We start from the raw sequence: 24,708 nt of genomic DNA, 5'->3' as shown, positions 1-24,708 counted from the left end.
TTCATATTCTTTTATACCATTACAGCTAGAAACCACTTAATTTCAATCCAACATAATTCAACATTCATTAGTATTGCAGTATTTCTGTAAATAGTCCTTGAATTTCTTCCATTCTTCTTCTGCCAACTCTTCTCCCTGGTCGCGGATTCTGCCAGTCATTTCTGCCAATCCCATAAAGTCAATCAACTTCATCTGCCATTCTTCCAGAGTGGGTAAATCTTGCGTCTTCCAATACTTTGTGATGAGTATTCTTGCTGCTGTTGTAGCGTACATAGAAAGTTCTATCCTTTTTTAACACCAATTGGCCGACCATGCCCAAGAGAAAGGCCTCTGGTTTCTTCACAAAGGTATATTTAAATACCTTTTTCAATTCATTATAAATCATTTCCCAGAAAGCCTTAATCCTAGGGCACGTCCACCAAAGGTGAAAAAATGTACCTTCATTTTCTTTACATTTCCAACATTTATTATCGGGCAAATGGTAAATTTTTGCAAGCTTGACTGGGGTCATGTACCACCTGTATATCATTTTCATAATATTTTCTCTTAAGGCATTACATGCCGTAAATTTCATCCCAGTGGTCCACGACTGTTCCCAGTCAGCAAACATAATGTTATGTCCAACATCTTGTGCCCATTTAATCATAGCAGATTTAACTGTCTCATCCTGAGTGTTCCATTTCAACAGCAAGTTATACATTTTTGACAAAATCTTAGTTTTGGGTTCTAACAGTTCTGTTTCTAATTTAAATTTTTCCATCTGGAAGCCAATTTTCTTGTCCAAATTATAAGCCTCCATTATCTGAAAGTAATGAAGCCAGTCTTGCACTTTGTTTTTTAGTTTCTCAAAACTCTGCAGTTTCCATCTATCTCCTTCTTGTTCCAAAATCTCCCAATATTTCGGCCATTTGGCCTCCATATTGAGCTTTTTCTGAGCTTTCGCTTCCATTGGCGACCACCACCTTGGGGTTTTATTTTCCAATAAATCCTTATATCTAATCCAAACGTTAAACAAAGCTTTCTTAACAATATGATTTTTAAATGCTTTATGTGCTTTGACCTTGTCATACCACAAATATGCATGCCACCCAAAAACATTGTTAAAACCTTCTAAATCCAAAATGTCTGTTGTCAGAGCTGCCCGAGGTCCCAGCTCACAAAGGACCAACGCCGCTTCGTTGTTAAGTACAAAAGTCTTTATTGAAGTTCAGTTTCATTTCCACAGCCGCAGCGCGCAGCTCTACGTCTCAAACTCTAGACCGCTGAAGCTCCGTCTGAATCTCCTCCCCCCAGACACCAGTTTAAGACTCTAGCCTTGCTCCAACTCTTTCTCTGCTCTTTCCTCCTCTGGGTCCGCCTGTCCGTCGGGGTCTCGCCCTTTCTAGACTCTTCTGACGCTGAATCCCCTGAGTCTTCCCCCTCCCTCCGGCGGGCTTTAGGAGCTGGTTCCCAATCCGGGTCTCCTGCTGTCCTGCGCGCCTGTACATTTGAACTTGGCGCACGCGCCCAGCCGGCAACTTTCCTCCTGACCGTTTCACTGCTGCTGTCACTGCTTCCCCCTCTAGGGAGGCTAGCTGCAGCTGACCTCCCCTCCGTTCCCCCACTCTCCGATGGAGGCGTGGTCAGCCCTGACTCATCTTCTCTCCCTGCTGGAGGAGACACATGTGACTCTTCCCCCCCACTACGCTCTGGTGGGGAAACTGGTCCTGATCCCCCGCTGCTGCTTTGGGGGTCCCTGCTGGCTCCTTGTTTCTGGTGCGTCCCCCCTGGGACCCCCCTTGCCCTGACCATCGGCGCCCCCTTCTGGGAATCTTCTGATTCGCTGGAGAAGCTCATGGAATCTCTCGGGCCACTGTCATACTCCCCTACGCTGCCCTCGGATTCTTCCCCTTCGCTCTCCATTTCCTCTCTCCCCTGTGCTTCTGCTCCTGAGCCCCTGACATCTGTGTTCTCAAGAAGCAGCCAGTCTTTCAGCCAGCAGAACGCTGCTGATTCATAATAAAGTTTAAAGTCTGGCAAGGCAAATCCACCCCTTTCTTTTTTTATATATAATTTTTTTTATTGATTTTCCAACATAAATTAAAACACATTACAACTGACAATACATAGACAAACAAACATATAAACACGTATAATTTCATAACCTCTTTTTCTTAAGCCTTATTTCAACGACTTCCCCATACCTCCCTTTTCTGCATCCCTATTTTAAACTTTTTCAGCAACCCCTAATTTCAATTACTTATAATTCACTTTCTTTAATCCTTTTTCTCTTACCCAATCATTTATCACTGCAATTCTGTTTTACATTACCCATGACATTTTAGCACTCATTAATTTTACAACAGTTCTTAAGATAAACTTTAAATTTCTTCCAATCTTCTTCCACCGTCTCTTTTCCTTGGTCGCGGATTCTGCCAGTCATCTCAGCCAGTCCCATATAGTCTATCACCTTCGTCTGCCACTCTTCCAGCGTGGGTAGTTCTTGTGTCTTCCAATACTTTGCTAAAAGAACTCATGCTGCTGTTGTAGCATACATAAAGAACGTCCTATCTTTCCTTGACACCAATTGGCCTACCATGCCCAGGAGAAAGGCCTCTGGTTTCTTGTGAAAGGTACACTTAAGAACCTTCTTAATTTCATTATAGATCATTTCCCAGAAGACCTTAATCCTTGGGCACGTCCACCAAAGATGGTAGAAAGTACCTTCAGTTTCATTACATTTCCAGCATCTATTATTGGGCAAATGGTAGATTTTTGCAAGCTTGACTGGGGTCATGTACCACCTATAAATCATTTTCATAATATTCTCTCTTAAGGCATTACATGCCGTAAACTTTATGCCGGTGATCCATAACTGTTCCCAGTCAGCAAACATAATGTCATGACCAATATCTTGTGCCCATTTAATCATAGCTGATTTAACCGTCTCATCCTGTGTATTCCATTTCAACAGCAAGTTGTACATTCTTGACAAATTCTTAGTATTGGGTTCTAACAATTCTGTTTCTAATTTTGATCTCTCCACCTGGAAGCCAATTTTCCTGTCCTGTTTAAATACTTCATTTATCTGGTAATAATGAAGCCAGTCTCTTACTTTAGACTTCAATTTCTCATAACTCTGTAGTTTCACTTTTCCCTCCTCTTGTTCTATAATTTCCCAGTATTTTGGCCATTTAGATTCCATATTAAGTTTTTTCACTTCCTTAGCTTCCATTGGTGACAGCCACCTAGGGGTTTTGTTTTCCAACAAATCTTTATACCGGATCCAAACATTATATAGTGCTTTCCTAACAATATGGTTTTTGAAACCTTGGTGAATTTTAACCTTGTCATACCATATATATGCGTGCCAACCAAACCTGTTATTGAACCCTTCCAAATCCAAAATGTCTGTGTTCTCAAGAAGTAGCCAATTTTTCAGCCAGCAAAAAGCTGCTGATTCATAATACAGTTTTAAGTCTGGCAGGGCAAATTCCCCTCTTTCTTTTGCATCAGTTAATATCTTAAATTTTATTCTGGGCTTTTTGCCCTGCCAGACAAATCTAGATATCTCTTTCTGCCACCTCTTGAAACAATCCATTTTATCCACTATCTGCAATGTTTGAAACAAAAACAGCATTCTCGGCAAAACATTCATCTTAATAACAGCAATTCGGCCTAACAAGAAAAGTCTCAAATTTGACCATATTTCTAAGTCTTTCTTAACTTCTGTCCAACATTTCTCATAATTGTCTTTAAATAAGTTCACATTCTTAGATGTCAAATTAATCCCCAGGTATTACACTTTCTTTGCTACCATTAATCCGGTTTCAGTATGGAACCTCTCTCTTTCAGCAACTGTTAGATTTTTGTCCAGTACTTTCGTTTTCTGTTTATTCAGCTTAAAACCTGCTACTTGACCAAATACTTGTATTAGCTCTAAAACTCTTTTCGTACTAGTGTCTGGCTCTTGTAAAGTTAATACTAGGTCATCTGCAAACGCTCTCAATTTATATTGTTTAGCTCCGACCTGAATCCCTTTAACCAACTGGTCCCCTCTAATCATGTTTAATAAAATCTCCAAGACAGATATAAAAAGTAATGGGGATATTGGGCACCCCTGTCGTGTCCCTTTTTCAATAGCAAATTCTTCAGTAACCACATTATTTACAATTAATTTTGCTTATTGTTCAGAATAAATTGCACCTATACCATTCTCAAAACCTTGGCCTACCCCCATCCCTTCAAGATTCTTTTTCATAAAGCTCCAAGAGATATTGTCAAAGGCTTTCTCAGCATCCACAAATATTAATACTGCCTTAGTATTAATATTGGCTTCTAATAATTCCATAATATCTATTATGTTTCTCACATTGTCAGATAAAAGTCTTCCTGGAAGAAAGCCAGCCTGGTCTTTATGAATCTCTCCCACCAAAACTCTCTTCAATCTTTTTGCCAAAATGTCTGCAAAAATTTTGTAATCCACATTAAGTAATGATATAGGGCGGTAGTTCTTAATCTGGTTCTTCTCAGTCTCAGATTTTGGTATAAGTGTAATATACGCTTCTTTCCACGATTCGGGTGCCTTCTTCCCCTCTAAAATTTCATTACAGACTTCCTTCAACGGTTGTACCAGCCATTCTTTCAGAGCTTTGTAGTATCTGGAAGTCAATCCATCTGGTCCTGGAGATTTTCCCAATTGCATATTTTGAATGGCTCCCTCTATTTCTTGCTCAGTTATCTTCTGGTTCAAAATCACTTTACTTTGTTCAGAAATTTTTTGTAATCCATGTTTTTAAAGAAATTCTTCTATCTCTTTTTCATTCACCGGCCCTTGTGCGTAAAGTCTCCTGAAATAACTCTGAAAACAGTTTCTAATCTCATTTGGTTTATAAATATTCCTTCTTTCAACTTCTAGGCTTGTAACCATATTCAGTTTTTGTCTCTTCTTCAATTGCCATGCCAGAAGTTTCCCACATTTGTCTGCCGATTCAAATGTCCTTTGTCTCATTTGTTTTATTTTCCATTCTATCTCCTGATTCATCAGTTCCATATACTGCCTCTGATAAAACTTAATTTCTCTCAAAATTTCATGTGACTTTGGCTTTGATCTCAGTTTTTTTTCTCCTTCTTTTATCCTTTCCAGAATCTTATCCTTCTTCTCATTCTGTCTCTTCCTTTTTATAGCGTTCTGCTGTATTAAAAATCCTCGCATGACGGCTTTACTTGCATCCCAAATTACTCTTTTCTCCACCTCTCTTCTCAGATTTATCTCAAAGTAGTCCTTCACCACTTTCTGGGCCTTTTTGTACACCTCTTCATCTCTAAATAGGGAGTCATTCATCCTCCATCTGAAGGAGCCAGCTGTTGTTAAGTTCATCTCCATCTTTACGGCATTATGGTCGGAGCAAGTCTTTGGGCAGATTTCCACTTTCTTTATCTTTGGTGCCATCCCACTAGTTACCCAAATTTGGTCAATTCTAGTCCAGGTCATTTTTGCTTCAGAGAAGAAAGTTCCCTCCCTCTCAAGAGGGTTCCTTGTTCTCCAAATGTCAATCAGGTCCATATTATCTGTCATTTCAAAAAAAGTCTTTGGTAGTCTCCCATCCTTGGAAACCACCTGTCTTTGTGCTTTATCCATGTTTGTAGAGACCACTCCATTCATATCTCCCATCATAATTACATTGTAATCCAAATAGTCCATTAATGTCTCATGCAATTTCTTGAAGAATTCTGACTTCCCTTCATTTGGAGCATAAATTCCTATTATCAATAGTTTTTCTCCTTGGACTTGTATTTCAATTGCCAAATATCTTCCTTGTTCATCTTTAAAAATTAACTTAGGAGCCAACTTTTCCTTTGCATAGATCACCACTCCTCTTTTCTTCACTTTATCTGATGAAATAAATTCCTGTCCTAATCTTTTATTAATAAGTAATTTTCGGTGTACTCTGGTCACGTGGGTTTCTTGCAAACAAATCAAATCCAATTGTTCTCTTTTTAAAATATGAAAAACCTCACGCCTTTTTCTGGGAAGATTCAGTCCATTACAATTCCAACTTAGAAATTGCAGAGCCATCTTGTTATTTACTTAGTTGTTCCCCCAACTGCCCCAAGCAGTTGTTCTTCCTCTGTCGGTGTTTTGAGCCCAAATGTTAAATTTAAGATATCTGTTACTTCCTTTGCATTTGTAGGTTCCACCACTTCCTTCAGAAGGTCCTCCTCGTTCCTTCCCAGAAATTGTTCTTTGTCTTGCGCTGTTTTTATTTTAATTTTCTTTCCTTTGTAGTTAAAAGACAAGCCTTGTGGAAACTCCCATCTAAATAGTATATTATTCTTTCTCAGCAGAGTGACCAAGTCCTTGTAATGAGCTAAATCCACCCCTTTCTTTTGCATCAGTTAATATCTTGAATTTTATTCTGGGCTTCTTGCCCTGCCAGACAAATTTAGAAATGTCTTTCTGCCACTTCTTGAAACAGTCCATCTTGTCCACAATTTGCAATGTTTCAAACAAAAACAACATTCTAGGCAATACATTCATCTTTATAGCTGCAATTCGACCCAACAAGGAAAGCTTCAAATTTGACCAAATTTCTAAATCTTTTTTCACTTCCATCCGACATTTTTCATCGACTTCCGGGCAGCGCCAGTGACGAATGGCGGATTCCCTCTGAGCTCCGGAGGGAATCGGCTCCGCGGGGACTGGGTCTGGCCACTGCGGCGAAGCGGGGACCCGAAGAAATCACAGGCGGTGAAGCCTGTGAACTCGGAGACTCGGCAGGCTCCATTTGCGCCCCCCCCCCGCTGTGAAAGAGCCTTTTTAAAGGCTCCGGAACGGAAAGGGGGTGTGCGGCGCGGGGCTGAGAGTCATTTACCCTCTTCGCGGAGTGAAGCCGCAAGCCATAGTCGGAGAGCGCTGATTTCTTTCTGGACAATTGGAAGCTAAAACAACTACCCGTGAGTAGGATCAAGCAAATATTTTGAGAAAAAATTTAATAATTTGGCACTGAAACGGGAAAGGTACAAACAGGAAGTCTGCCTTTCCGGTCTTGTAAATAGATCAAAGCAAAGAGACTGTAAAGCTGCAACTTTGAAAGACGTTAATTAAAGGCTTAAAATCCAGCACCAAAAATGCGACCTCCCCCCTGTTTGCAGGGACAGAGGGGTGAAATTTGAGCAATATTTATCCTGCAAGAAAAGAGGAGTAAAGGTTTATCTGCTGCCTTTAAAACCTGGGAACGGACTGCCTATGACAGGGAAGCCGATTACCGGGATGAACTGTCAACACTTTAAGGGTAAAGAATTTTGATTTAACTCTGAAAGAAAGATACAGTGTCTCTAGTACTGCTATTGAAAGTAACTTTTAAGAACATTGAAAGTGTGGCTCTTAAGAGATATTGGGGACTTATAAGGACCATATTTGTTTTAAAAGTTGCAAAGTGAAGTTGGAAGTGTGTCCCCCTAGAGGAGACTATGTTGCAATAACAACTAAGCCACTAAGTAACTAAGCTGTGGAAAATTCCTCTTCAAAACAAATTTTTCCAGGCGTGAGACTGACCTTGGGCTGTGCATGAGAGTGTTATGCCAGATGGAAAAGGGAAGATAGAGCTGACACAGGAAAAAATCACCAGGTCTGGCAGACAATACAAGACAGATATTACACACCAGAGAAGGGCTTCAACATCCGGAGCAGCAGGCACAGCAGGAGCTGCTGCTTCGCAAGTAAAGCCAAAAGCTATGTCATCTGAAGAGTTATTGGCTCAAGCACTTGGCAAGATTGATGCATCTTTGGAAAAATTAGCTAAACAGGTTGCAGAGACAAATAAACAAGTAGCTGAGGCCTCAGCAAAAATTGATTTGAACACTACAAGTATTAATGAACTGGGAAAGAAGGTAAACTCTAATACACAGTCCATTGAAAAACTATTGGAGGAATCAGCCTCGACTCGAAAGTTAGCAGAGGAAGCTAAGGAAATTGCAACCGTCGTTCAAGAAAAGATACCACCGGTATATAAGAAATTAGAAGAACATGACCTGACACTGTCTATGATAGAATTACAAAGAAAGGAGAGAAATTTAAGAATCAGAGGAGTACCTGAAAGTGAGAAAGATAATCTGGTAGACTTCCTTACAAAGGAACTAAAAGATTTTTGGCAACAGGACCTGGGGAAAGAAGAATTCAAGATAGTGAGTGCATTTAGACTTGGCAAAAGACAAGGAAAGAATAAAGCAAGAGATTGTTTGATCACCTTAAGAACAAAAGAAGAAAGAGATAAAATTTTAAATTTGCACTACCAAAGAACTCTGGAAATTGAAGATACATTTGTGGAGATCTTTAAGGATATACCTAAACATATCTTGGATGTAAGGGCCTATTACAGAGATCTGGTTGTTCTACTGAGAAGAAATAGAATACTCTTCAGGTGGGAATTTCCCCAAGGTCTGTCTTTCAAATACAGAGGAAAGAAAATAAGAATAAGGACAGTAAATGATAAAGACAAGTTCTTGAAAGATCACGAGGAGGACCTACAGAAGGAAGCGGAGTCTGGCGAGGAGCCATATGCATCAGGAAAAGGAATTCTAGACATAGCAAACTTATCATTTGGACTCCCTGGCCCAGGGAAAGACAAACCACCGACAGAAGAAGAACAACAACTTGGTGCAGTTGGAGGGAAAACTAAGTAATTTACCATGGCGTTGCAACTTTTAAGTTGGAATTGTAATGGACTTAACTCCCCTCGAAAGAGAAAAGGTGTTTTTCATATTTTAAGAAAAGAACAATTGGACTTGATATGTTTACAGGAAACACATGTAATGAGGCTTCACAGGAAAATACTTATCAACAAGAGATTGGGACAAGAGTTTATTTCGTCTGACAAGGTCAAAAAGAGAGGAGTGGTGATATACGCAAATGTCAGGGGCTCAGGAGCAGGAGCACTGACCTGGATGGGGAGCCAGCTCCTAAAGCCCGCTGGAGGGAGGGGGAAGGCTCAGGGGATTCAGCATCAGAAGAGTCTAGAAATGGCGAGACCCCAACGGACAGGTGGAACCAGAGGTGGAAGGAACAGAGGAAGAGGTGGAGTAAGCAGAGAGTCTTAAATTGGTGTCTGCGGGGAGGAGACTCAGACGGAGCATCAGCGGTCTGACAGCAAAGGAGAAACTTTTACCGAAATTAATTTTCAAAGATGAACAAGGAAGATATTTGGCAATTGAAATTCAACTTCAAGGAGAGAAATTTTTTATTGTAGGGGTGTATGCACCGAACGAGGGGAAATCTGAATTTTTTAAGAAGTTGCATGAGACCCTTTTGGACTATATGGACTATAATATAATCCTGATGGGGGATATGAATGGAGTCGTATCTACAAACATGGACAAGGCACAAAAACAGGTAGTCACCAAAGATGGTAGACTACCAAAAACTTTCTTTGAAATGACTGACAATATGGACTTGATTGACATCTGGAGAACTAAGAACCCCCTGGGGAGAGAGGGAACTTTTTTCTCTGAAGCCAAGATGACATGGACTAGAATTGACCAAATTTGGATTACTAGAGGAATGGCACCAAAGATAAAAAAGTGGAAATCTGCCCCAAAACTTGCTCTGACCATAATGCCGTAAAGATGGAGATGAAGCAAACAACAACCGGCACCTTTAGATGGAGGATGAATGACACCCTATTTAGAGATGAAGAAGTATATAAGAAGGCCCAAAAAACTTTGAAAGACTATTTTGAAATAAATATGTTAACAAATGTTGAAAAAAGAGTAATCTGGGATGCAAGTAAAGCTGTGATGAGAGGGTTCTTGATACAACAGAATGCAATAAAGAAGAGAAGTCGAAATGAGAAAAAAGATAAAATTTTGGAGAAAATAAAAGAAGGGGAGAAAAAAATGAGAGTAAAGCCAAAGTCGCAGGAGATTTTGAGAGAAATAAAACTTTATCAAGTACAATATATGGAATTGATGAATCAGGAAACAGAATGGAAAATTAAACAAATGAGACAGAAGACATTTGAATCAGCGAATAAATGTGGGAAATTATTGGCTTGGCAATTGAAAAAAAGACAAAAATTAAATACCATCACAAATTTGGAAGTAGAAGGAAAAGACATACATAATCCAAATGAGATTAGAAATTGCTTCCAGAAGTACTTCAAACAACTATATTCACAAGGGCCACAGAATGAAATGGACATTGATTGTTTTTTGAAAACAAATGGATTACAAAAAATTTCACAAGAAAGCAAACTAATGTTGAATTGCAAAATATCTGACCAGGAGATAGAAGGTGCCATTCAAAATATGCAACTAGGCAAGTCTCCAGGACCGGATGGGCTGACTTCCAGATATTATAGATCTTTGAAAGAGTGGTTATTACAACCTTTGAAGGAAGTCTGCAATGAAATTTTGGAAGGAAAAAGGGCACCGGAATCGTGGAAAGAGGCTTATATTACACTAATACCGAAAACGGAAACTGAAAAGACTCAACTTAAGAACTACCGTCCCATATCCTTACTAAATGTGGATTACAAAATTTTTGCTGACATTTTGGCTAAGAGACTGAGAAAAGTATTGATGGAAGAGATTCATAAGGACCAAGCGGGCTTTCTACCGGGAAGACATTTATCTGATAATTTGAGGAACATAATTGACATTTTGGAAAAGTTAGAAGTGAATATAAATACCAAAGCAGTCCTGATATTTGTGGACACGGAGAAAGCTTTTGACAATATTTCTTGGAGTTTTATGAAAAAGAACTTACAGGGTATGGGGGTAGGCCAAGGTTTTGAGAATGGTATAGGTGCAATATATTCTGAACAAAAGGCTAAATTAATTGTAAATAATGTGGTTACGGAACAATTTAAGATACAGAAAGGGACACGACAGGGATGCCCAATTTCCCCATTGCTTTTTATATCGGTCCTGGAGGTCCTGCTGAACATGATTAGAAGGGACCGGTTGGTTAAAGGTATGCAGGTTGGAGCTAAACAGTATAAACTGAGAGCATTTGCAGATGACCTAGTTTTGACGTTACAGGAGCCAGAATCTAGTACCAAAAGAGTTTTAGAACTAATTCAAGAATTTGGTCAAGTGGCAGGATTTAAATTGAATAAGTCAAAAACTAAGGTTTTAGAGAAAAACTTAACATTGACTGAAAGAGAGAAGTTTCAGAATGAAACAGGTTTAACTGTTATGAAGAAAGTGAAATACCTGGGGATCAACATGACAGCTAAAAATGGGAATTTGTTTAAAGATAGCCTCCTGGACCCCTCTCACAGGACCCCTGTGATTAAGTATCCAGACCAATGCCTTATTTGCCAAAGTTGTGAAAGTTGATGTGAGGTAGGCAGAAACCTGCAAGCTGGCCAATTTGCTTGCAGGAGAAAATTCCCTTGGCCCTGGATATGGCGACTGAATAAACCATAGCAAGGCTCATAGGCAACGTGCCCACTCCCCCCCCCCCATGGACGGGCCCTTAAATACTAGGTGGGTGGGTGGAAAAATCCCACGACGATCCTCACACCTGGCCGCCCTCTTAAGCAGGGTAGGGGCAGGCTGCTTGCAACCCCCAAGCCCCTGCCTCCGCTTGGCTAAGTGGGCACTGCCCACTGTTCCCTGGGGGCCTGATGTGGCTGGAGGTGGACAGCGCCAGCCAGTTAGCTTTGTAACACACATGGGAAACAGAAAGCGTAGATTAAAGGAGACCCCAGCTGGATATCTGAGAATCTGGAAATTTGGAAGATCTAAGTCAAGTCAATCATTCCAAATCAATTAGAGAAATAAAAATAGATCTATCAAACTGGGAAAGTTTAAATTTCTCAGGGGCAAGAAGAAGCTCTTTTATAAAAAAATAAAGATATTCTCTTTCTAATACTATAATATTAAACAGGAGTGTCAGGTGGTGATGTGGTTGCTCACGAGTAACCAGGCAGGACTCCGACCTGTCTTTTGCAGGTTTTTATTTGTGCAACTATTTACAGTGCAGAACCCCAAAGTTCATGTCCGTCTTAGTCACTTGCAGATTCCGGGAGTGGCCCCTTCTGGTTTCTCCCCAGCATAAATACTTAGACACCCCAAATCTCTGCCTCCCCTCCTTACACTTCACCCCTCTGCTCAAACTGGGCGACGGAAAGGGAGTGCCTGTTTCCTGGCTGGCCAGGCTAGGTGAGGCGCTTGGGCTCTCAGTTGGCTTCCCCCTTCCCTGCACTGGAGGTGTGGCTTTCCCCACCCTTGGACAAGGAGCTGCTCCTCAGAAGCGTTGGATGCTCTCTGTATCCCCCTGCCTCCCTCCCCTGTCCCAATGGCACTCCCCTGACAACGAGTGACAAATGAATGAAAAATAGTAATATCTAAGTTTTTTATGGGCATGCAGGAAACTCAGAATTACATCAAAAGCATTCTGTCAACAAATATCAGGTGGTTTGATATTTCCTAACATATAATGCTATTACAACACAGCCATGCTCAGAATATAAAAAAATGGTTTGCAAAATTTGCTGTCAACAAAAATAAAACAAAATGGTTCACCTGCTGAAATAAAAAAATCCCTATGGCATAAAAATAGGAGGGAACATACAGTTTTTTTAATGAAACTCTGTCACTCCAAACATTTATATGATTTGGAAAAGGTTTCAAATTAAGTCAAGTCCAGAGCTGTCACCTCTTGCTGCAGTTTCCTTCAATTCTGGATGTCGATGGGGGGGGGGACACTTCTAGGGGACATGAATCTCTGGGAGGGAAACTGGTTAACAGAACTGAGAGCTATAATGGAACAGGGCTTGTTAAATGTCATTATCAAAAAATATGGGTGAAGGACATCATTTTCCCTCGAGTAACTTCAGATCAGACCTATGCTAATAAAAGTAATTGAAAGCTATGGCCTTATCATCATGTTTTGATACTTATTCTGATATTTTCCTTCCAGCCAGTTTCCAAAAGGCACCCTTCACATCCTTGTTTCTCAGGCTGTAGATCAAAGGGTTGAGCATAGGTGTCAAAACTCCATACATTAGAGATATGAGCTTGTCCTTTTCAGAAACCGATTTCTCTTGTGGCCTCAAGTACATGATCATGATTGTGCCATAGAATACACTGACGACAACAAGGTGAGAGCTGCAGGTGGAAAAGGCTTTCTTGCGACCCTGTGCTGAACGGATGCGCAGTACAGCCAGGCCTATGCGCCCATATGTCACAACTATGAAACCAAAGGGTGGTATTAGGAGAAAAAGGCTGGAAATTTGCATAAATAACTCACTGATATGTGTATCTGAGCAAGCCAATTTGAGGAATGACTGTAACTCACATGCAAAATGGTTGATGAGGTGTCGGCCACAGAAGTCAGTAGGCCGCAACAGGGCTGTGGCTACGGTGTAGAGGAAGCAAAGTGTTACAGAGACAGCCACCAGGGCTATGCAAACTCTCCAGCTCATGATCTGCATGTAGTATAAGGGTTGGCATATAGCCACCAAGCGGTCATATGCCATGATGGCCAGGATGATGCATTCTGTTGCGACAACTAACAAACCAATGTACATCTGCAGCAGGCATCCGGAGAAGGAAATTGTGGGCATGTAAATGAAGCAGTTGACCAAGATATTTGGAAGTATATTGTTAGTAACGATAAGGTCAAGTGATGAGAGGACACAAAGAAAGAAATACATGGGAGTATGAAGGTCAGGATCCTTTATACTCAGCAGAATAATAAGTCCATTCCCAAGCACACTAATGAGGTAGGCAACCAAGAGGAACCAAAAGAATACAGCCTGAGCTTTGGGGTATTCGGATAATCCAATCAAGATGAACTCAGTCACCACAGTCTCATTTTCAGCAGCCATAACATTTTCCTGCAGGTTGAAAAGAATGAAGTATTTAGAAATATGTCACAGCGGGAGGTATGCAATTTTGGTCATCCCTAAAAAACTGCTCTATCCAAGACAGAAGACCTAGCCAAGACAAATGTATGGACCATGGGTGCCTATTTTGCTTTGCTTTGAGTTTTGAAGATATCTGCTGTGTGTTGTTTTTCAATTTTTCTTGTGCTGTTTTTATGGTATATTGCCCTAAGAAACTTTCATAAAAGGCAAGATGATGACAATGACTGCTACGACTACTACTAAATAAAAAATTACTGAAATTCAAAACCCACATTAATGCACATCTAAGAAATCAAAAAGGTTATCTGGAACACCCAGATAGCCATTCCTTTTTCAGTAGATACCCTGTCCAAAAAAAAAATATGAATTCTTGTGGAAGTCATAAACTCATCGACAAATATCTGAGCATGTGTTTAAAGGACAAAAAAAACCACCCACTGTGGAAATGCTTTGCCTCCACTGGCAGTCAGAAGTTGTAAACTTATTGTCTTACGTATAAGTGGCTCATTTCCCAAAATAAAATTTTAACACAAATTTCTCCCAACCTTTCAGTTCTCTTTAGTCAGGTAATCATGAAAATAAAGAAAGAAGAATTGAGATAGGATTGCCTTCTTAATTGTAGGTAGTCGCACAAACCAGCTTGAATAGCTATGTCTCTGATTCTTCATCAGGCCAAGTGTTGGAAACAGTATGAATACTACTGAAAAGTCAAAGCATGGTCATCCCCTTTTCACTAAAATGCTTACCTGCTGGTACTTCTCCTAATGTTGATCTGAGAGGTTTATAACAATATGATCTCCACAATACATCACAGACCCAGAACACAAAGAAGTTGTAGCGGGAAAGTTGGTGTTAAGAGAGTGATGTTCGTTTTTAAGGTCAGTGAAATGAATTGAAATCTAGTTCACTTCCATGTAAACGGAAGAGTCCTGCTTAGTCATTGAGATAAAGAAGGTAAGTATTTTGCTCTCATTTTCTTTCCCTTTTTCGTAAGCTGCATTTGTATTATAGGTCCTTCTGGAGTAAGTAAGCCCAGAGGTGAATCCCACAAGTAATGGTATGTAATTGAACCCAGGGGGAACATACTTCACATTACCATTTTGGACTTTATTATTTCATAATCTAAATAAGACTATATTATGAACACTGTAGGAAGGAGGGAAATTATATTGTAAGCACCACCAGCATATTAGCAACATAAATTTATTTTTCTTCTGCCTCACTATTCTTTCTTCCAATCTTTCATTTGATGGAATGTATTCCCCTCACAATGGGATGCGGGTGGCGCTGTGGTCTAAACTACAGAGCCTAGGGCTTGCCAATCAGAAGGTCAGCGGTTCAAATCCCCGCGACGGGATGAGCTCCCGTTGTTCGGTCCCAGCTCCTGCCCACCTAGCAGTTCGAAAGCATGTCCAAGTTCAAGTAATGCGCAATGTTTGCCATCTTGCCAAAGGTTGCAGGCAGCTTTACCTGCAGCAATTGCATGTTGATTGCTCTCTTAAAAGACAAAGTCCAGCAACTGGAGGAACGTGTAGCTACGCTCCAAAGAATTAGAGAGCTGGAGCTCTTCTTGGAAGCAACAGAGCACACCGTCTCCACCAAGGAGGAGACAGGGGACTCCCCTGAGAAGGAGGCTAGTTCACCAACACAGGAGCCAGATATATGGAGAAACGTGACTCAAAGAAGTAGGAGGCCCAGGGTTCGCTCTGATTGTTTAGAAATACGCAATCGCTTTGAGGTCCTTTCCCCTAGCATGGAAGACGAAGAGCAGACTCCATTTGAGGATCTCTCCCTCATTACAGTCGATCAGGTATATGAAGACGAGCAGCAAAGGCAGTCCTCAGGGAATGTGCAGGCTACCTTGGAACGGACAACTCACGGAAGAACCCCGACCAGACCTAAGAGGAGGCGTGTAGTGGTGATACGGGATTCCCTACTGAGGGGAACAGAAGCAGTGATCTGTGGGCCTGACAAGATGTCTCGGGAAGTGTGCTGTCTCCCCGGGGCTAAGATCCAAGATGTAACTGAACGACTGAAAGGAATCATAAAACCCACTGACAAATACCCCTTCCTCTTGGTTCATGTGGGAACCAATGACACTGCAAGCAATAGCCTCCAGAAGATCAAAAGAGATTACGAGGCTCTGGGCAGGAAATTGAAGCAATTAAATGCACAAATTGTCATCTCATCTGTCCTCCCAGTTGAACGACGTGGCCCAGGGAGAGAGTGAAAAATAGTGGAAGTGAACAACTGGCTTCGCAATAATAATAATAATAATAATTTATTATTTATACCCCGCCCATCTGGCTGGGCCTCCCCAGCCACTCTGGGCGGCTTCCATAAAAACCAAAAATACAGTAAAATATCACACGTTAAAAACTTCCCTGAACAGGGCTGCCTTCGCAAATGGTGTAAACAGGAACGGTTTGGATTCTTAGATCACGGAACGCAGTTTCTTGAAGATGGACTTCTGGCAAGCGATGGGCTGCACCTCACAACGGTTGGGAGGAATGTTTTTGCAAAAAATCTCAGAAACCTCATCAGGAGGGCTTTAAACTGACTAATGTGGGGGAGGGAGACAGTGCTCCTGAAGGCAGGAGTCTATCAATTGATGAAGATGATCATCCAAATGTCATAGACCGAATGGAGCAAACAGCACGCAGACCTAGTGGTGGGAGGAAAAAATCCTTAAATAAGAGACACGGGGGAATGATTAATGGACTTCAATGTCTGTACACTAATGCGCAAAGCATGGGAAATAAACAAGATGAGCTTGAGCTCTTGGTACAGCAAACTAAATATGACATAATAGGAATCACTGAAACCTGGTGGGATAAGTCCCACGATTGGAATGTAATAATGGAGGGATACAATCTATTTCAGAGAAACAGACCAGACAAGAAAGGAGGAGGAGTGGCGTTATATGTCAGGGATGTGTATACCTGTGAAGAGATCCAAGATTTAGAACCTCAAAGCCAAAGTGAGAGCATTTGGGTCAAAATTAAGGGAGAGAAGAATAACAGTGACCTCACTGTGGGAGTTTACTATAGATCCCCAAGCCAAACGGAGGACATAGATGATGCCTTCCTGGAACAGATGGCCAAGCATGCAAAAGGAAGGGAGATAGTAGTAATGGGGGACTTCAATTACCCGGATATTTGTTGGATGTCAAACTCAGCCAAGAGCATAAGGTCAAACAGATTCCTCACTGGCCTTGCAGACAACTTCATTGTCCAGAAAGTGGGAGAAGCAACAAGAGGAACAACCATTTTAGATCTGGTCCTAACCAATGTTGATGACCTGGTTAGTGGGGTAGAAGTGGAAGGATCATTAGGCACGAGTGATCATGCTCTTCTGAAGTTTACTATACAGCGGAAAGGAGCAGCCAAGCATACTAGGTCTCAATTTCTCGACTTTAAGAAAGCCGACTTCATAAAACTTAGGGAAGTGCTGGGTGAGATCCCATGGACAGTAATACTAAAAGGAAAGGGAGTTCATGATGGCTGGGAGTTTGTTAAAAGGGAGATAGTAAAAGCACAACTTCAGGCAATACCAATGAGACGGAAACATGGAAGGTGCCTAAAGAAGCCAGGGTGGCTATCTAAAGAACTTTTAACTGAGTTAAGATTAAAAAAGGATGTGTACAAAAAATGGAAAAGGGGGGAAACCACCAAAGAGGAATTCAAACAAATAGCCAGCACGTGTAGACACAAAGTCAGAAAAGCTAAAGCACAGAATGAACTCAGGCTTGCTAGAGAGGTTAAAAGCAACAAAAAAGGCTTTTATGGGTATGTTCGTAGCAAAAGGAAGAACAAAGAAACAGTGGGGTCACTCAGAGGAGAAGATGGTGAAATGCAAACAGGGGACACAGAAAGGGCTGAACTCCTCAATGCCTTCTTTGCCTCAGTCTTCTCCGATAAAGAAAACAGTGCCCGACCTGAAGAATTTGGAGCAAATGATTCAGCAGAGGAAACACAGCCCAGAATAACTAAGGAGATAGTACAAGAATACTTGGCTAGTCTAGATGTATTCAAGTCTCCAGGGCCAGATGAACTGCATCCAAGAGTATTAAAAGAACTGGCAGATGTTATTTCAGAACCACTGGCAGTCATCTTTGAGAATTCCTGGAGAACAGGCGAAGTCCCGGCAGACTGGAGGAGGGCAAATGTTGTCCTTATTTTCAAAAAGGGGGAAAGAGAGGACCCAAATAATTACCGCCCAGTCAGTCTGACATCAATACCAGGGAAGATTCTGGAGCAGATCATAAAGCAAACAGTCTGTGAGCACCTAGAAAGGAATGCTGTGATCACCAATAGTCAGCATGGATTTCTGAAAAATAAGTCATGTCAGACTAATCTGATCTCGTTTTTTGACAGAATTACAAGCCTGGTAGATGAAGGGAACGCAGTGGATGTAGCCTACCTTGATTTCAGCAAGGCATTTGACAAGGTGCCCCATGATATTCTTGTAAAGAAGCTGGTAAAATGCGGTCTTGACTATGCTACCACTCAGTGGATTTGTAACTGGCTGACTGACCGAACCCAAAGGGTGCTCATCAATGGTTCCTCTTCATCCTGGAGAAGAGTGACTAGTGGGGTGCCACAGGGTTCTGTCTTGGGCCCGGTCTTATTCAACATCTTTATCAACGACTTGGATGATGGACTCAAGGGCATCCTGATCAAATTTGCAGATGACACCAAACTGGGAGGGGTGGCTAACACCCCAGAAGACAGGATCACACTTCAAAACGACCTTGACAGATTAGAGAACTGGGCCAAAGCAAACAAGATGAATTTTAACAGGGAGAAATGTAAAGTATTGCACTTGGGCAAAAAAAATGAGAGGCACAAATACAAGATGGGTGACACCTGGCTTGAGAGCACTACATGTGAAAAGGATCTAGGAGTCTTGGTTGACCACAAACTTGACATGAGCCAACAGTGTGACGCGGCAGCTAAAAAAGCCAATGCAATTCTGGGCTGCATCAGTAGGAGTATAGCATCTAGATCAAGGGAAGTAATAGTGCCACTGTATTCTGCTCTGGTCAGACCTCACCTGGAGTACTGTGTCCAGTTCTGGGCACCACAGTTCAAGAAGGACACTGACAAACTGGAACGTGTCCAGAGGAGGGCAACCAAAATGGTCAAAGGCCTGGAAACGATGCCTTATGAGGAACGGCTAAGGGAGCTGGGCATGTTTAGCCTGGAGAAGAGGAGGTTGAGGGGTGATATGATAGCCATGTTCAAATATATAAAAGGATGTCACATAGAGGAGGGAGAAAGGTTGTTTTCTGCTGCTCCAGAGAAGCGGACACGGAGCAATGGATCCAAACTACAAGAAAGAAGATTCCACCTAAACATTAGGAAGAACTTCCTGACAGTAAGAGCTGTTCGACAGTGGAATTTGCTGCCAAGGAGTGTGGTGGAGTCTCCTTCTTTGGAGGTCTTTAAGCAGAGGCTTGACAACCATATGTTAGGAGTGCTCTGATGGTGTTTCCTGCTTGGCAGGGGGTTGGACTCGATGGCCCTTGTGGTCTCTTCCAACTCTATGATTCTATGATTCTAAGTAGATAAATAGGTACCGCTCCGGTGGGAAGTTAAACAATGTTTCCGTGCACTGCTCTGGTTCACCAGAAGCGGCTTAGTCATGCTGGCCACATGACCCGGAAGCTGTCTGAGGACAAACGCTGGCTCCCTTGGCCTATAAAGTGAGATGAGCGCGTGTCTGACAGCGCGCAACCCCAGAGTCGTCCACGACTGGACCTAATGGTCAGGGGTACCTTTACCTTTACCTATGCCCCTCACAAGCATACAATTCCTTTAAGAATCATTGACAAAATACAGTTTTTTATGTATGTATAGTTTTATTGTTATATTCTATCATAAGGAAGATAATCATAAACAAAAGTAATTATGGCTTCATGATAAGGATTATACAACCAATAAAGGAAATAAGTAAAAGAGAGAAATATACATTATCACATAAGATCTAAGTCTGACCTCTAGGCCCTGTGTCTTTTCACTGGATTATTATCGTCAGGGAACTGACATTGGAGCCAGAGGCGGAGGCAAGGCTCCCAAGCGATGCTGGAGGAGGGCCCAGCAGGGAGAGAGGCAGCTCATCGGCTGGGGAAGGAAATCAGCGTAACACCAGGGATAAAGGGGGGCAGATGGGGGAATCGGCAAGGGGGCTCCAGGACTCCTCGCCGGAGACCAGCGGGGAGAGCACGGGTCCTCCGCTACCCACACCCACCCTGCGCAGAAGACTTCCGCGCAGGGAGAGTAGGCATAGACTTGGCGTCAAAGAACTTCTTTGCTGGAAGAGGTTCAAGAAACGCCCACTGGCGGATTCTGCTAGCGACTGAAACAGCCACGAAGTGAAGGGCTGTCCAGACAGAAAAGGTTTAACCAGGCAACCTAGCCAGGAGTGGCGGCAACTTACGCACGAGCAACCCCTTATAACCATTACAGCAATCCGTCAATCCCTGACGTTGCTTGTGCACAGTGACAGGCAGGCAGCATAATGAGCCAAACCGGAGGAGCCGGCGCAACGGAGCAAGCAGCTGGAGTGCAAAATCTGGTGGAGAGGAACCGAGATTTGGAACAGCATGTGGCTCTCCTGACGGCACGGCTGGACAAAAGGCGGACTCAGGATGCACAGGTCAGACCCACCCCCATCGCAAGGAAGGTACCGGGACTGGTACACAAGTTTGGGGGGAAGCCCCAGGACTATAACGCGTTCCGAACGGAAATAGAGTACGCTTTGGAACTGCAGCATAATGACTTTGCTGATGATGGGGAAAGGGTGGCCTATATTGTCGGGCATCTACAGGATGGGGCCCGGGAATGGATCAGGCCCCTAATGGTGACGCAAAATGCTGCCTTGAAGGACCTTAGGAAATTCTATCAGGCGATGGATGCAATGTATTTCAGTGAAGTGGAGCAAAATGTGACTCGACGGGAATTGATGGGGTGCAAGCAGGGGAGCCAATCAGTTAGAGACTACTGGTCGCGCTTTGCGATGTTGATCCACCGGCTAGGGTGGGATCTGGACTCTGAACCCATTCAAATGTTGTTTGAGGAGGGGTTGTCCCCAACTGTGAAGGACGAGCTTTCCCGCGCGCCCCGCCCGCAGTCGATGGATCAGCTGACCAAGGCTGTGCTTGCGATTGGAGTAAGACAGGAAGCGTGGGCTCAGGAGAAGCACGAAGGGAGAGGGGAATGTTGCCATGACTACTGCACTCCTGAAATACCGAGGCAGCCTTCCCAGCCGGCTGAGACAATGGAAATAGATGGCGCTCACGTGCGAGGTTTCAAACTCCAGTGAAGGTCGCAAGAGGGAGGGAAAGGATTGGAAAACCACCAAGAAGTGTTTCTTCTGCCAACGGCCAGGACATTTTGCCAGGGTCTGCCCTCAAAGAAAGGCCTGGCAAGGGATGGTGGGAGCTGCTGGCTGTGAGGAGGAGGGGGGAAAGGGGCAGGCGCAGGGAAACGCCAACGCTTGGCTGCCAATCAGCGGGCACAGCAGCCAAGCCAACAACCAATAGAAGTGCCCCAGCCAGACCCTCCCAGGGCAGCTATAGCCATAGAAGTGGTGCTAGAACTCCCGAATGGGCACCCAGTCAAGGTAAAGGGGCTGCTGGATTCAGGCAGCTCCTGCAATTTCTTCAGCAAGGACTTCGCTCTAGAGCACCAACTCCACCTGCTGCCCCTGGATTTTCCCTTGCAAGTGACCACCATCGATGGCAGGGAACTTCTGGGAGGGGAAGTGACGCACCAGACCCCACCAATGAGAATGAGGGTTTCCAGGCACACGGAGACCATTGCCTTTCATGTAGCCACACTGGCAGGACCCCCAATAATATTAGGGATGAGCTGGCTGGCACTACATGATCCAGTAGTGGCATGGCATCAGCGGTCGGTCACCTTTGGGTCAGCTTACTGCTTGGAACACTGTCTGGGGGGGGGGGGGAACCCAAGGATGACTGTGGCCAGGGTGGCTGGGATGGCTGTGGAGCCAAAAGGGGAGGTGCCCCCACAATATGCTGACCTGCAGGAGGTCTTCAGCGAGAAGGAGGCGGATAGACTTCCCCCCCATAGGCCCTTTGACTGCCAAATCAACTTACTCCCAGGGGCTCAACTGCCGGTGGGTAAGCTGTATGCCATGTCTGACCAGGAAATGCAGGAGTTGCGGGAATTTATTGACAAGAACCTGAAAAGAGGTTTCATAAGAGAATCAAAGGCTGTGGGGGGCAGTCCGGTGTTCTTTGTGGACAAAAAGGATACTAATCAGCCCAGATTAGTCGTAGATTTTAGGGCCTTGAACCTTGTATCAGAACCCGTGACCTTCCCAATGCCCAGGATTGACGACATTTTAACACGGGTGAGGCAGGGGAAAATCTTTACTAAGCTGGACCTCCAGGGAGCGTACAATTTGATTAGGATGAGGGAGGGGGACGAATGGAAAACCACCATGTTCACCCCCCTGGGGGCCTTTGAGTACTTAGTTATGCCATTTTGATTACAGTCGGGCTCCGCCTGCTTTCAAGCATTCATGCACCACGTGTTGGGGTCCTTGCTGTACAAGAACTGCGTAGCCTTTTTGGACGACGTCTTAATCTATTCTGACAATGAGAAGCAACATGTCAGAGACGTCAGGGAAGTGCTAAAGAGACTGCAGAAGCACCAGTTGTGGGTCAAGCTGGAAAAATGCCAATTTCACGCAAGAGAGGTTGAGTTTCTGGGGTACAAGTTGTCAGACAAGGGCCTAGCTATGGACCCCAGCAAGGTGCAGGCGGTGCTGGAATGGAAGGCCCCCAAAACCCAGAAGAACGTGCAGAGGTTCCTAGGGTTCAGCAACTTCTACAGGAAGTTCATCAAGAACTTCGCCCACTTGACAGCGCCCATCACAGATTGTCTCAGTAGCAAAAAGAAGTTCGTCTGGACAGAAAGTGCCCAGCAATCCTTTGAAAGACTGAAGAAGGCGTTCGCTTCGGAAGAGCAGCTCCTGCACGTGGATCTGCAGAAGCCCATGAGGCTGGAGACCGACGCATCAGACCGAGCCATTGGAGCGGTACTGTTGCAGCCAGGGGCCCAGCAGAGCTGGAGGCCGTGCGCCTTTTTCTCAAGGAAGCTGAGCAAGTCGGAGCAAAACTACACGGTGTATGACCGTGAACTGCTTGCAATTTATGCAGCATTTCAACAATGGAGACATCTGCTAATAGGGGCGCAGCACAAGATCCAGGTGTGTACGGATCACAAGAACTTGGAATACTGGAGGAATGTGCGAGTACTCAACCAGAGACAGATTCGATGGGCACAGGAGTTCTCCAAGTTTTCCTTCGAGATCCGGTACGTGCCAGGAGAGGAAAACGTAAGAGTAGATGCTCTCTCCCGGAAGCCGGAGTACATGGAAGGAGAGGGACCGCCGGAAGTCAGACACGTGTTCCCCAAGAACCGATGGGTGTGTGGGGGAGTGTTGGTTGGGAAACGAGAACTGGCCAGGCTTACTAGAAATGATGAATTCGCTCAAACTAAAATCAGGGAACTCCGGGACGGAAGAGAAAACCATGGAGGGTTTGAGGAAAAGGAAGGGCTACTGTACTACAAGGGGGCGCTGTACGTACCGGGGGAGACCTTGAGGGGAAGGGTACTCAAACAACTCCACGACAACCCAACAGCGGGGCACTTTGGTCAACACAAAACCATGTTGCTTGTCACCAGGCAGTTCTGGTGGCCAAGGGTAAGGGAAGATGTACGGGAATATGTACGGGGGTGCAACCGCTGCCAGAGGGCAAAGGGGGAGAGGGCTGCCCCCGCAGGGTTACTGGAACCCTTACCCACGCCGGGAAGACCCTGGGAGGTGGTATCCATCAATTTTATGACAGATTTGCCCAAGTCAAGGGGGAAGACAGCAGTCATGGTAGTAGTCGATCTACTGACAAAAATGTGCCATTTCATAGCTTGCTCACATGCGGTGACGGCAGAGGAAGCAGCCAGGTTGTTTGTGGATCACATCTTCAGGCTGCATGGGGCTCCCTCGAGGGTCATCTCAGATCGCGGGTGTCAGAGCTGCCCGAGGTCCCAGCTCACAAAGGACCAACGCCGCTTAGTCCACAGCGGCAGTGTGCCGCTCTACGTCTCAAACTCTAGACCGCTGAAGCTCCGTCTGAATCTCCTCCCCCCAGACACCAGTTTAAGACTCTAGCCTTGCTCCACCTCTTCCTCTGCTCTTTCCTCCTCTGGTTCCGCCTGTCTGTCGGGGTCTGGCCCTTTCTAGACTCTTCTGACGCTGAGTCCCCTGAGTCTTCTCCCACCCTCCGGCGGGCTTTAGGAGCTGGTTCCCAATCCGGGTCTCCTGCTGTCCCGCGCGCCTGTACATTTGAACTTGGCGCGCGCGCCCAGCCGGCAACTTTCCTCCTGACCGTTTCACTGCTGCTGTCACTGCTTCCCCCTTTGGGGAGGCTAGCTGCAACTGACCTCCCCTCCGTTCCCCCACTCTCCGATGGAGGCGTGGCCAGCCCTGACTCATCTTCTCTCCCCGCTGGAGGAGACGCTGGCCCTGACACATGTGACTCTTCCCCCCCACCACGCTCTGGTGGGGAAACTGGTCCTGATCCCCCGCTGCTGCTTTGGGGGTCCCCGCTGGCCCCTTGTTTCTGGTGCGTCCCCCCTGGGACCCCCCTTGCCCTGACCATCGGCGCCCCCTTCTGGGAATCTTCTGATTCTCTGGAGAAGCTCATGGAATCTCTCGGGTCACTGTCATACTCCCCTACGCTGCCCTCGGATTCTTCCCCTTCGCTCTCCATTTCCTCTGTCCCCTGTGCTTCTGCTCCTGAGCCCCTGACATCCAT

At 44.2% G+C, this 24,708-nt stretch overlaps 2 protein-coding genes and 1 long non-coding RNA gene across 3 annotated transcripts in view; 1 reads left to right on the top strand and 2 right to left on the bottom strand.

Moving 5' to 3' along the window:
• The window catches only part of PPP6R2 (protein phosphatase 6 regulatory subunit 2), a 1,004,265-nt gene that overhangs the window by 235,358 nt on the left and 744,199 nt on the right, over window positions 1-24,708 (top strand). The gene's annotated exons all lie outside the window — the stretch shown is intronic.
• LOC310743153 overlaps window positions 1-24,708 on the bottom strand; it is a 187,193-nt gene that overhangs the window by 50,842 nt on the left and 111,643 nt on the right. The window lies entirely within an intron of this gene.
• Window positions 12,885-14,699, bottom strand: LOC310743054 (olfactory receptor 13H1-like; the record flags this gene model as incomplete). The annotated part of the gene is made up of 2 exons (XM_083573141.1): window positions 14,603-14,699; window positions 12,885-13,826 (listed from the first exon to the last, which is right to left on the bottom strand). The coding sequence occupies exon 2, from the start codon at window positions 13,815-13,817 to the stop codon at window positions 12,885-12,887; it is 933 nt and encodes a 310-aa protein (XP_083429267.1). The 5' UTR covers window positions 13,818-13,826; window positions 14,603-14,699.

This window comes from Podarcis filfolensis (genome assembly GCF_964270895.1).
Source record: "Podarcis filfolensis genome assembly, chromosome: 10".
In the NCBI taxonomy this organism is placed as follows: Eukaryota; Metazoa; Chordata; class Lepidosauria; order Squamata; family Lacertidae; genus Podarcis; species Podarcis filfolensis.
Note: the sequence above shows the minus strand (reverse complement) of the source record. Positions and strands in the feature narration are given on the sequence as shown.